Consider the following 12,602-nt stretch of genomic DNA (forward strand, 5'->3'; position numbering starts at 1 on the left):
TTGTGCCAAGGTCAATTATACTTACGAAGTGGTTATGGAAGCCTTCGAGTGAACTAGATCTGTCACTTGGAAATGTTCGTGGAATATCATAGCAGTCTTGAGAACTAGCATCTAAAACAAAGAACAAACTATCAACATTTCTTCCCATACCTGCCCATTCTCGGGGTAATCAGGAATGACCTAGTCTCTCTCTCTCTATAAACACAGGTACATGCAGGTGCACGTGCACACAGATCTTAAAAAGGATGCTCACAGAACAGTATCCTGGGCTGGCACGTTAAAACACTAGAAAATGCTTCCCAGTCAGGGTACGTGCCTGGGTTGCAGGCCATGACCCCCAGGAACCCCACATTGATGTTTCTCTCTCTCTCTTTCTCCTTCCCTTCCTTCTCTAAAAATAAATAAAATAAAATCTTTAAAAAAAAACACTAGAAAATGCAGCCACTAACTCATGTGCTAATTAGTCCTGACATTTGATTATGACAGTGAGTAGCTGTCTAACTCTGAGATGAGGTGGGTTATCTAAAAATGCAGAAAGATATACTTCTCTTTTCTTACCTTTTGCACCATCTTGGACCTAACATATCTCACTCACTTATACCCAGATCACACAAACACTTCAAGAAGGGAGTTAGAAATTGGTCCTGAACGGATAAATGAGCACTGACATAAGTACTCTCTGTGATGCATTAAATCTTTGTCTTCTTTAACACGGCTGGAAGCCGGGATAAGATACAGCTTTGTGAGCACGTAGTTTTTAAGGGATGTGCCTTTCACGCTCTGGCTTCCTATATTCAGGACTTTACGGATCTCAGGGTATAGAACCCAGACTCAATTTCTCTCCTCCTGAGATCTGTAACTAGGAATAAGGGGAGAGGGGATTTCAGAGCTTGAAAGAGAAGTAACAACAAACAAAAATCTGAGTGGCCTGATGGGAACTGATGTTACCTGTTAGACACAAGTGTAAAAACTGCTTATCTAGGGAGGAAGGAAGTGGAGCCCAATAGACGTGACACAGAAGTGGCACACAAACACAGGAAAGGGTCTGAGTCGCAGACGCTGGGTGGCTGGCCCTTTTCCTGCTCCTCTGCCTCATCAGAGGGTCCGCCTCCCCCCACCCCAGTATTTATAGAAAGTGGGAGAGGGGGCACCCATCCCCAGGCAGGAAGGAATTCCTAAGGCCACACTGCTTCAGGGCTGGAAAACGCCACCTCCTTCCCTCTGCTGGCAGACTAGCACACGGGCACGCCTACGTGCACAAACGCCCTCCCGGGGGTCTGCTGAGACTCGCTATCTTCACTCCACCAGCGGGCCACTGCGCGGCTGAAGAAGCAAAAGCCCACCATGTGACATCCTACTATGCTTCGAAGAGCAACTTATTCGGAAACACCGCCTTTCCGGCACGAACCCTTAACCGAGAGGACGCCGGGGCGCGCTGACCTTTCCGCAGCTTGTTCAGATCCACGGTGGAGATGGTGTTGCTGCGGGAGGGCGCCACCCCCGCGGTCGGAACGGGAACGCAGTAACTGCTGTCGGGGTCCGAGGTGGCGCGCGGGACGCTGCACGTCTCCACCGGGGACCGGTCGAGAGCCGGGTGTGGCTTTGGGGGCCGCGGCGGAGGAATATCTGGAATGGGGTCTAGCTTGGGCGTCTGTCCCAGGGTTCCTTCGGGAAACGTTCGTGGAATCTGGTAAGTATTACCAGGCGTGGAAGGAATGTCGTAACTAACAGACACGTGCCTCAGTTGAGTCTCTAGACTCGATGTCCCAGACGGGGTATTAAAAACGTAGAGTTCTCCGTCCGCTTCGGTACTCGACGGAGACACCTTTGGTAGAACGTCATGGGAGTAACTCCTGGGCAGGTAATAGAGGCTGGAGTCTATGGAAACGGACGCGGCACGCGGCGGCGGGGAGTCATACATGCTTTGCTGCTGGAAGAAGCCATTCACTCCGTGTTTGCTCTGGGAGGAAGCAGGGTTTTTGTGAGAAGGGACGTTATCGTTGCAGTCTGTTTCAGAAGAGGTGGACTTCGCAGAATCGGCATGTGTTCTAAATAAAAATGGTTAAGGACAGAAAGGAAAACAATGAAGGCACAGGACTACATTTTAATATCCACATCCACATTTATAGCTTAGCAATCAAAATCCATGGCTTTTTTCATTAGATTTTTTTTTTTGGTGTGATCCACCAGATTGAAAGCATGAATGCTGCTCATTTTTTACGATTATACACCAGACAGCACCACCGCCACCACAAATCCACCACAAGCGTTCTCTGTAATTTCTGTCCTGCACCTGCCCACACCCCCAACCTCCACCTAGTCAACCCACACACTGAAACCACAATCCCTGAAGTACTGGAATTAGAAAGGTACGAGACCCATGAAAGGTAAACGAGGAAGGCACAGACACAAGGAACAGCATTTCCTCTGAAGCATGCAAAACCCTGGTGCCAACACAGTTCGTCCAGGTGACCCCACCTGTGGCGGCTCCACCGTGCTGTGGACCTGGGAATCTAATGGCTCTGCCGTGCTGAATAAATTCAGTGTGCTCTACCAGGAGGGGGCAGCTTAAAAAGGTTTTGTGTATCTTTCTTTCTACTAGTTTTCTTTAACAAGCGTTTAGCTGCTACTATAATGAAGATCCAGATACAAGGCACAGAGTGAGCCAATTCCAAACTGTAATTAACCTTGAGGCATCTCCTTAGAGTATTTTCTATGCTTTGGGTGCATTTTCGGTCTCTGTATTTAGTAAAATCACAAAACACGTGGCTATATGGCAAAACGTCGCCCTGCAGGAACTTACACTGACTAATTTTAGAAGTAAACCTGTGATGGTTTTGTAAGGGTCTGTTGTCCCTCTTGGGAACATCTGGCCCTGTGTACTCTGCATGTTCACTGGAACTCTTCTCCACTGTTACTAAGAACCCATGATTGTGATATCCTGATTTTCCTCAACCCTCACTGATTATTCCCTTGTCCACTGACTGGCTCTTTCCTCCCTATCTCTCCGCCTGGGAAGGGCCGACAGAATTTAGTCCTCCCATTCTTGATCACACACACCGTTTAAAAGTCCTCCTATCTCAGACCGTCACCTTCGGTCTGCTGGCAACTCCCATCTTCTCCCTAAACTCTGGGTCCCGTGTTTTCCGACTGTTCAAATGTACTTCTGCTTGGTTATCCCGGTATCACCTTGCTCACATGTACCAGACCCAGCCCAGCTTGCTTCTCCAATGGACTGCCCTTGCTGAAGTGCCCCTGAAAGCAATGTCTTTATTCCGGTTCTCTGGGCTCAAAAGCCCATCGGCTTTGATTCACTCTCTTTGATCTCCACCATCACATAGGCACAAAGTCTTTCTTCCTAAAGAAGTGCCTGTCCCCTGTTCTATTTCTGCTGCCACTGCCCCAAATTCAGGTCTGTGTCTCTGCTCAGAGCAACACCACTGAACCCTCCTAAGTGAACTTCTTTCCTCTAGTTTCTCTTTCTTCCCATGTGCCTGGAGTCACACCGCTATGCTGCGGTGTGACTATTTTCAAACCATGGTTTTCGTATCATTTGCCTACTCGGAGAAACTCCTGTTGGGGGTCCCTACAGACTGTGGGAACTCCAAAAAGCCCAGACCGCTGCCCTCGGCACTGAGGCTACTAATAACCCGGCTCCACCTTTTCTGCCTTTCTCTTCCGTCCCACTATCCCCGACGGGAACCCTCGACTCTGAGCAGGCTCCCTCCTCGCTTCCTTCTGCCCGTCACTCTCATTCTCACGCCTCCTCTCCCTCAAGCATTTTCAGGCAGATAACTCATGACAGGCTCCCCTTTTCTCACCAGCCAGGTGTCCTGCAAACCCTGCTCCTCCCAGCGCAGGAATTTCCGACAGGTCTACTCGCACATTCCGAAATGCGCCCTGTCCCTGAGTTCCCACGCGGGAGATATAGAATGCCAGAAGTAAAATGAGCAGTCAACTTATTGTGTTGACTAGTTTGTAGTTTAGTGGAGAATGAATAAAAATATCAATTATTTCCAATTCTGTGATAAGACAGAGATATGGAGGTGAAAGCAGGAGGCTATGAAAACCCAGAGAGGCATTTAATCCAGCAGGGAAGGCTGGGAGAATGTTTCCTACACATGTCTGAGCTGAGGCTTGCGGGCTGAACGAGGGTTTGCAAGGTGGTTCGCACGCTGTGCCTCCATCTAAAAACACTGAGCGCTCAGGTGTTCTGACTTCTTCACAAGGTTTCCTCGGGAACTCTGAAGGTGACTGTGTCTGAGGGGACTGTGACTTACGTCATTAGTCTATACCTTCACAGCAGCACCTAGCAAAATGGTGGCACGTCACAAACATCCGTTAACTGTCACTTTTGCAAGAAAGTAGATGCAAAATACATATGAGCATACTTTCTACTACAACAGGGAAGTTGTGATAATAGTGAGTTTAATGAAAGACAGGACATAAAAGGAAAAAGAAAATGTCCTGAAAAGTGTCCCTTAGCTCTTTGTTGGCTTTTAAAAAGTTGATATTGAAAAGTAATTGGTGACTCTCTGTAAAATAAAATCTTAGTTAGTAGCATAGATAACAAAGTTTTGAGTGTGTAGTTTTAAATACTCACAGCAAACAAGCAAAATCAAGTTAGAATTTGGTATTATTAACTAGTGTTGATTTATAAAAATTTTTTTTTGCTCCTACAGGTAAAATCCCATTAGAACAAAGATGTAGAAATCCATCTTTGGAGTGTTTGTTTCCATCATCGTAGGAAACAGGTCATAGAAACTAATTTGGGGATCACAACAAATTCTCTGTAAAATTTTTTAAACAAGTGCTTTGTATATTCCTAGCCTAGTAACAGTCACTTTCCACATGAAAAAAAAATTTGCCATAAAAAAATAATGCTTAATATCCAATAACTCTGTTAAAAAATCTTTCACATCGACTGTGCAATTCACCCCCTGCATTTATACTACAAATTAAGGTAATAAATATGCCCAATAGCATTAGTTATCATAGCTGTTAATGGCAGACAGGCCTCCTGATGATTACTTTTCAGCTACAACACTTACATTACCTTAAGCCTTCCGACTACTCAATTATCAAATGAAAATGTATAGCTTAGAAGAGGGGGGGGCGCAGTCTTGGAGCAGGGATGGAGATGCAAGAAAAACCAGGATGGGGGAAAGTCTTTAGAATACATCTGATCAAGCACCAAAACCCTCATAGTTCTTTCTACGGAAAAATTTGTCAAGTTGAAAGCTTGGGTAAGATCTGCCTCATTGCTAGGTGTGAAAATTCAGATTTCACAGCTTTTGGCAACATATTTGATTTCATCAAATTTCATGAAAGCTCAATTTGTCTTGTCCATAGGTTTTGCTATATTGGGATTTTACCTGTACGGTTAATTTCTCACACAGATCCAAAGCAACCACAACACACTCACTGCAATGGAATCGTTTTGCTTTCAAAATCTTCTAGTAGTAGGTATTCCTCTCCTTCTTCAGAAACAAAAGATGACCCTTGGCTGGGTTACAATCACATAAGAAATGGAGCAAGATCACCATTTATAAATCAGTGAAATCTGTTAAGCAAGTAATACTGTGCATCTGTAACAAAGACTATGGAACAGAAGACAGGTTCCCGAAAGAGCTTTTGGTTAAAGTATTCCTCGCCAAAGTCGCTAGAGAAGGTGTTTCTTCAATAAAATCTCATGAATATCGGAAATCATTAGTGGAGGACTATAAACTTGAGAGACATGCTTAAAATATAAGCCTACACAGGTGGTTTCTTTTAAACCTTCAAATCAGATTTCAAGGGTAAGATTCCTAAAGGTGTACACACACACAACAGACGCACACACACACCCCCACATGGGCACTTGCGGTTTACCTGATGGGTTCAGGCTTCTTGCTCTGACAGTTGATCAGCAGGAGGTAGTCTTGAGGATCCTCCTGGAGGCCAAGAGTTTCCAGATGTGGCGGAAGGTTAATGAGCTGATACGGAGGAGGCTGGGCAGCAGAGGACGAGTCCGCCTGGGCGGACACCAGGGTCGTCGTTACAGCTGAAGGCAAATCCGCCGGGGCAGGTAAGGAGCTGCCAGGGGGCTTCACATCTGCGACACCAAAGTGTGATCATCATTCTCTACCCCATTTTAAGAATTCTTCCTTAAGCAAAGCCATTTGAACGTTTGGAGATAAGTTGTTTAAAGACATGGAAACAGGCTAAAATAAACCATGATCATGTCAGTTAAAACACACACGACCTAAGTGGCAACAGTTATACAGGACATCACTGGCTCATGTCAAAGAGATCCGTGGAGCAGGGATGTCCCAGAAGGCCATGGTGAACCTTGCCTTGAACAGTCTTCGGTTTTTTAGGGTCTTGAAGGGAAGACGCTCTACCATCTTAGCACGAAAGGCGTATTTTTTTCCCATGATAATAAAGGGCTTTCTGCACTAAGCCGACCTCCCAAGGTGACCCATGTCACTACGTGGCATCTACAGGCCCCCGGTCAGCGGGTGGCCCTGTCCTTATTCGGCTGTTCATCCTCTCTACGTCTCAGCCGTCTGGGGAGACAGAGGTCTAATCGTGGGGTGCACATCTGGGGGGAGAGCTGTTCTGCACGGCGCCACATCTCCCCTCGGCCTGCCATCCCACTGGCCGTTTACTGGATGTCTGTCGGGTGTCTGTGCAGAAGGGGCCAGCAAGCAGAGGAGGAGTTTATTAAGCACTCAGCTATGTCCTCAGAAGACAGATGAAAGAGCTACACTGCGTCGAATGAAATATTTTTAAATGAGTTGAACATCTAAAAATAAAATTAGTGATCCCACTGTCATCGCTAACACAACAAGTACATTTTTAAGGGCCCAGAATCAAGGTTGCTTTAGTCTGGTTCGAAACAAATGCTGTAAAGCCAGAAAAAGGTTTTTCTATTTTAATATTTTTTCTCACATATGAATAAACACATTTATTTTATTGTCTATGTCAGAAAATATTAATTCTATAACATATTCATACTCTATTCAGTCTACTCATGACATTGATATGCTCTACCAAGGAAAATCCAATGCAGGCCATTTGGCCTGTTCATTCACCAGGGAGTAGTTACATGTCAGCTCTGTCTCCTCCAGATGTCACAGAAGAAGCCCAGACACTTCTCTGATCAGGTCATTATGCATTCCATGTTAATATTCATATTGGTACCACAGCAAAGGTTACACAGCTCATTTTGTAACTTCTTCCTAGACGCAGAAACTGATATCCTAACTATAAAGCTTGCATGACACATAATATGGCTAAATATCACAGCTTATCTTTAATTGGGGGTCCCCCAAACAAACAAAAAGGATCTGAACTCCTAAGCTGCCCTGTGCCTCACATGGGATGGATGTCCAATAATGTTCCATGCCCTCAGCAAAAACTCACTGAGCTCAAGGAGATTAGGGGCACTCCCAAATCTACGAGACCCGTTCGCCCGCAGGTGCAGTTTGAAATTTGCTCCTCAAGAAATCTGTGAGCCCTACTAGATGCTAATGAAGTTTAAGAACTTCTTTCCGTTGGAGAGTTTGGCCTGAGTAAACAGAAGCTGAGTTAATTTCTAACATTTTATCTTTGTTATGCTGCCTGCAATATGTCAAGTCTTCAGAGAAGCTAATCTAACAAAATCTAACCCTTTATGCCAGGTGCTAACTAATTAACTCCTTCTTATTTATGAAAGGTGAGAACAGAAGATGGTGAGGATAGAAAAATGAATTCTTTGCCATTATTTCAGTGGGAACTCATAAATAACTCATCATTTCTAATACATGTTTATTATAAATAGTGTGCATAACAAATCCTATGAATTGTTTTACTGTTTTTGATTGAGTTGCAAATATACAGAGATTTACTTAAGGGGATTTAAAATGCAATAAATTAATCAGCAATTCACAGTAAATCCTTGTGACCTGTTAAACTTAACAGAACTATGAAAAATATTTGCCTTTAAAGAAGAGCTTAAGAAAGATACATTGAGGAGAAAAAAGAAAAGGTAGAGAAATTAGAAAGCAGTTACCATATTCTATAGATTGTACTCACAAGCATATTTGATATCATTCTCCTTCATTCTACCAAAGGGGCATGGTCAAATTAAATAATCCAGTTCAGTTTTTCATTTTGACCAAACAAAATGAAACTAAACACTGGAAATACATCACTATATAAAAAATGAGTTCTAGTTTTTCATGTTAACTCCTCGAGTAACTTTTCCAGGCGGTTGTTTTTATCAATATGCTTTCCTTTAATATTTTTTCTATACCCGATGGCTATACGCTAAATGAACTGAGTGACTCATCCTAAGTGGGGGGAAAAATCACCCAGCCAGGCAACAATGTTTGTTTTACGACCTTGTTTTGTGAACTCAATGGGACCATATATATCCCTTTCAATCTTCCACTTCTCCCACCTATGAATGAAGTGCGTACCCTTGTTAGAGCTTCAAGAGTCTCTGTTTTCTGAAGGAAAAAAAAAAAGTCCTGAGACTCAAAAACTCTGTTTAAAAAAAAATCTTATTTGCAATATGGGAAGACTTACATACACAGCTGGTCCTTGAATTACATAAGTCTGAACTGTGAGGGTCCACCTATATGGGATCCAACAAACACACAGTCTCCCCTCTGTGCCCCGCCCCCAGCTGCCACATCTTTGGCTTCAGCCAACCGTGGACTGAAAACAGGGCTTTTGATCCGTGGTTGGGAATCTGCGGATGTGGAAGGCAGGCTGTATGCATCATTGTATAGATACATACATACATACATACATACATATAAAATGTATGCATTTTATACGATGGACTTTTATATAAGGTCCTGGAACCAGTGCCCCGCAGACACCAAGGAACGGCTGAGTTTTGGTGGGAATTTTCCACCACGCAGGGGTGGGCGCCCCCTAAGACCCCGTATTGTCCAAGAACCACTGTACTTCTCAGAGGCAAGAACTGGAGAGAAACTTCCTTTGTGATCACGAGCAAGCTCACGAAAGGAAAGACCTTCGAACAGCTGTAAAAAGCAAGCCCAGCCATTCCAAACAACGCGATGTCCAAAGGTCTTTCAAAAGGAAGGGACACTGCTCTACCACACTGGCTCAGAAAATGCACTAGTTTCAAAGCATCAGTCTTTGGGATGATTTCACTCATGTTAACCTGATCGTACACTCAGCTCTGCACGTTTGAATGCAAACACTGCTTCATGTCGTAATAATCTCTAATATAAAATTTCTAGCCAAAGCTAAGTCAACTGATCTGGAGAAGAAATTTCTGTTCTACCTTCTTTAAAAATGGTGACTTGCCCCCACTTGCCTTGACAAGTAGTTAAATGGACTGTGTTTGTGGCTTTTTGCCTCACTTAGGTTTCTAACTCACTGTTCTTTCTAATAATGCTGGGATCAAGTTTCTGAAAATCAAACACCATTTTAGGGTTTGCTTATGTGTGTACAATTATTTCCTGTCTCTTAATTCAGAAGGCATGAGGAGTATAATTAGTATCCATTAAAGGGCTAATAAGCTGTTGGAGCCAACTCCTAATAGAATTTCACTTAGCAAACTAATAAACATCACTAAGAAAAGCCTTAACCAGCTTTCTGTAGAGAGAAGTAGATTATCATGTGAGGAGAATCGCAAATAATAAATTGGTCCACAAATGTCCCTAGCTTAATGCAATTTTATCCTATCTGGAACCATAATGCCCTCATGGAAGTTGGGTTACCCGGATAACGCCTCTAAACATTGAATATAATATATGCTTTATCTAACCAAATGGCCCGGAAAAGCAGCCCTACTCTTTCTTTTTGGTAAGGAAGAATATTTCAAGGTTGATGTCACAGGCCCTTGGATGTTGTCACTAGTAACTTACTGCACCGGAGTAGGTGGTAATAAAACTGTGGTCTCCCTCATGTCCTTGTTGGAGACCAGTGGGGATCCTTTTCTCTGAAGACAGGTGACATTTGTGACAGAATAGGTTTTTGGATTCTATTGCAAAAGTGTTACTTTTACATTTACAATGAAAGATAAATAGGTCAAGGTTGCTCTGTCGAATACTGACTTATCAGGTCTGCTGTAGAATTTTTTTTTTCTCTAAAGAGAAGCACTTTGAATAGATCTATGTCTGATTAACTTAGCAAATAAAAGTCCACTATCATTAATGCTAAAATAACCTCATTTCTGAACACATTTTTTCATGAAAGAACATTTTATAAAGGCAAGTCTCGCAAATGGATACAAACATGAAACCACAGTAGTTCCCATTTTCAGTGAAGTAACCTGCAGTTTCTTCGATTTTTTAATCAAATAGTGAAGACCTCTAATCATAGCCTAATCTATAGGGTCCGGCTGAAGTAGGGCCTGCTTGAGTGTGATTGGGAGGGTAATAATGTGGGTGCAATAATTTACAGTTTTAATTTGAATATTTCACCTAAAATGTCCTATGGTGAGCTTGTATGTGATGCTGTTATGTTACAGAATTACATCCTTATGATTTTGTAATACAGATTTTGCAATAATAAACGAGTGTTATTTGTGCCAGACCCTGTATTTAAAGTGTTTCAAGTGGAAATTTTTTATCTTATTTGTCATAACTATCTCCTGAACAGGCTGTGGAAACTTTCTTGGGGAATTGCAAGATAAACCTTCAGGAAGTGGTGACAAATGTATAATCTTTACCTCAGAGGTGCCATGGCACCCAAGTCTCTTGTGGGGTGTCTCAGAAATCTGGGTGCCTGGGCCCCACCTCAAGAGACTCAGTGACTCAAGATCTCAGGGGCAGCAGCTTGAAAATGGGTAATAAAACATAATGACCTCTTTGGCTGACTTGGTCCCCAGAAAAATGCAAATGAAAACCACATTGAGGTACTACTCCACATTCCCTAGAATGGCTAAAATTAATGATTGACAATACCAAGTGCTGATGAGAATGTACGGTAATGGAAAGTCTAATATCCTGCCGGCAGAAAAGCAACTGATACAACAACTTTGGAAAGCTAAAGCCACTAAATCGTCTAAAGCTAAATGTGTGTGTGTGTGTATCCTACATGCCTGTAGCAATTCCACTCACAGGTGTATACTCAGAAGAACTAACTGTTCATGTCCATCAAAAGACGCGCATACGGATGTTCATAATAGCTTTACTTGTAACTAAAGCTGAAACAACCCAAATGTCCATGACATTTGAACAGACTGATATTTGTCATATATTCACACAATGGAATTCGACACAGGATGAAGAACTACATGCAACAGGGCTGAATCCTAGGCTTGATATTGGGGAAAACAAGCCAGACTCAAAGATTTTATTTATATTAAGGTCAAGCACAGGCAAAACTAATCTATGCTTATAAAAGCAAAATAACAGTTATAGCTGGGCTTTTTGAGGGGGTGGGTTACTGGGAGGAAGCCTGAGAAAACCTTTTGGGGGACTGCAGGTGTTCCATTTCTTGATCTGAGTAGTGGTTACACAGATTTCGGTTTTTAAGTACGCACACAGATACATATAAAAAACTACATTGAACAGTTAAGTTCTGTGCCTTTCATCATAGTAAATGATACCCAAATAAAAAAGTGAATAAAAAAATTTAAAAGTGCCCTAATTAGGAAGCACCACTTTACCAGAAAAGGAGCATATGTATATTCTTATATGTGAGTTTCACACATTTTTATTACCATTATTATTATTATTTTCACTTTTCTCAGTATTAGTTTCAGGTGTACAACGCAGTTGGTCAGACAATCATACACTTTACTAACTTACTTTCCCAAAGGGAAGAAAATCAAACAGAGAATCACGCTATTCTTTTTATCCTCACTAGAGGACATTTTTTCATTGACTTTTAGAAAGGGGGGAAGGGAGCGAGGAAGGGAGAGAAACACCTACCAGCTGCCCCCCACGTACACCCAGACCAGGGGATCATATGCACCCAGACCAGGGATGGAACCTGCAAACCAGGGGTGTGCCCTGACTGGGAACTGCACCCACAACCTTTGGGTCACACCGGTGGATCATGGCTCCCACAATTCTTTTTCCAGCCACTATTATCTGGACATTTTGAGAAAAGCAGCTCAACTGCTAAGAAGCAACTTCCCAATGGTGCATCCTGAAATCGGACCAGAAGCCTCTGCACCAAGCTAAGTTCGCTGCACACAGCCCTTAAGACTGTTTTCCAGCACTTGTTCAGCTGATTTACCAGCTTCCAAGTCAGTGTAGGAACAAAAATAAATTTGCACAGTTCCAAGAAAAACAAAAGAAATTAGTTTCTACCCTCAAATCTACTAAATAAAAGCATTCATAGGAACCACACACAGTTCAACGAGCTAGAAGTTAAAAACAGATTCGGCCTGCCAGCATTCTGAGTATTCAATAATAGCAGTGGTCACCTGGGGCAGCGGAAATAACACGGTAACGATATTTTGAGAGGTTCCTGGAATCAAAACACAGGTCAGATTTTTCCCCTTTCCTTTTGTTTTCAGGAGAAAATTAGTTATTCTCCTAGGGACTGGGGTTAGTTATTTTCTCAGACTGTAATATCCAAGCACAGTCGACTTCTCCCCATGTCTAGTCTGAAACCAGTATAATGAAGTATCATTTTGTGCTATT

At 42.9% G+C, this 12,602-nt stretch overlaps 1 protein-coding gene across 10 annotated transcripts in view; it reads right to left on the reverse strand.

Moving 5' to 3' along the window:
* GAB1 (GRB2 associated binding protein 1) overlaps positions 1-12,602 on the reverse strand; it is a 114,914-nt gene that overhangs the window by 20,022 nt on the left and 82,290 nt on the right. For 8 of the 10 annotated variants that reach the window (XM_045831073.1, XM_045831074.1, XM_045831069.1 and 5 more), the window contains 4 exons: positions 5,872-6,094; positions 5,426-5,506; positions 1,441-2,048; positions 26-111 (listed from right to left, as the gene is read on the reverse strand). In XM_045831073.1, the coding sequence (XP_045687029.1) occupies positions 26-111; positions 1,441-2,048; positions 5,426-5,506; positions 5,872-6,094 (998 nt within the window). The remainder of the gene's footprint in view (positions 1-25; positions 112-1,440; positions 2,049-5,425; positions 5,507-5,871; positions 6,095-12,602) is intronic. The other 2 variants (XM_045831077.1, XM_045831070.1) reach the window with 1 other exon arrangement.

The sequence above is a fragment of the Phyllostomus hastatus genome, unplaced genomic scaffold (genome assembly GCF_019186645.2).
Source record: "Phyllostomus hastatus isolate PE091 unplaced genomic scaffold, TTU_PhHast_1.1 phas_contig_159, whole genome shotgun sequence".
Classification (NCBI taxonomy): domain Eukaryota; kingdom Metazoa; phylum Chordata; class Mammalia; order Chiroptera; family Phyllostomidae; genus Phyllostomus; species Phyllostomus hastatus.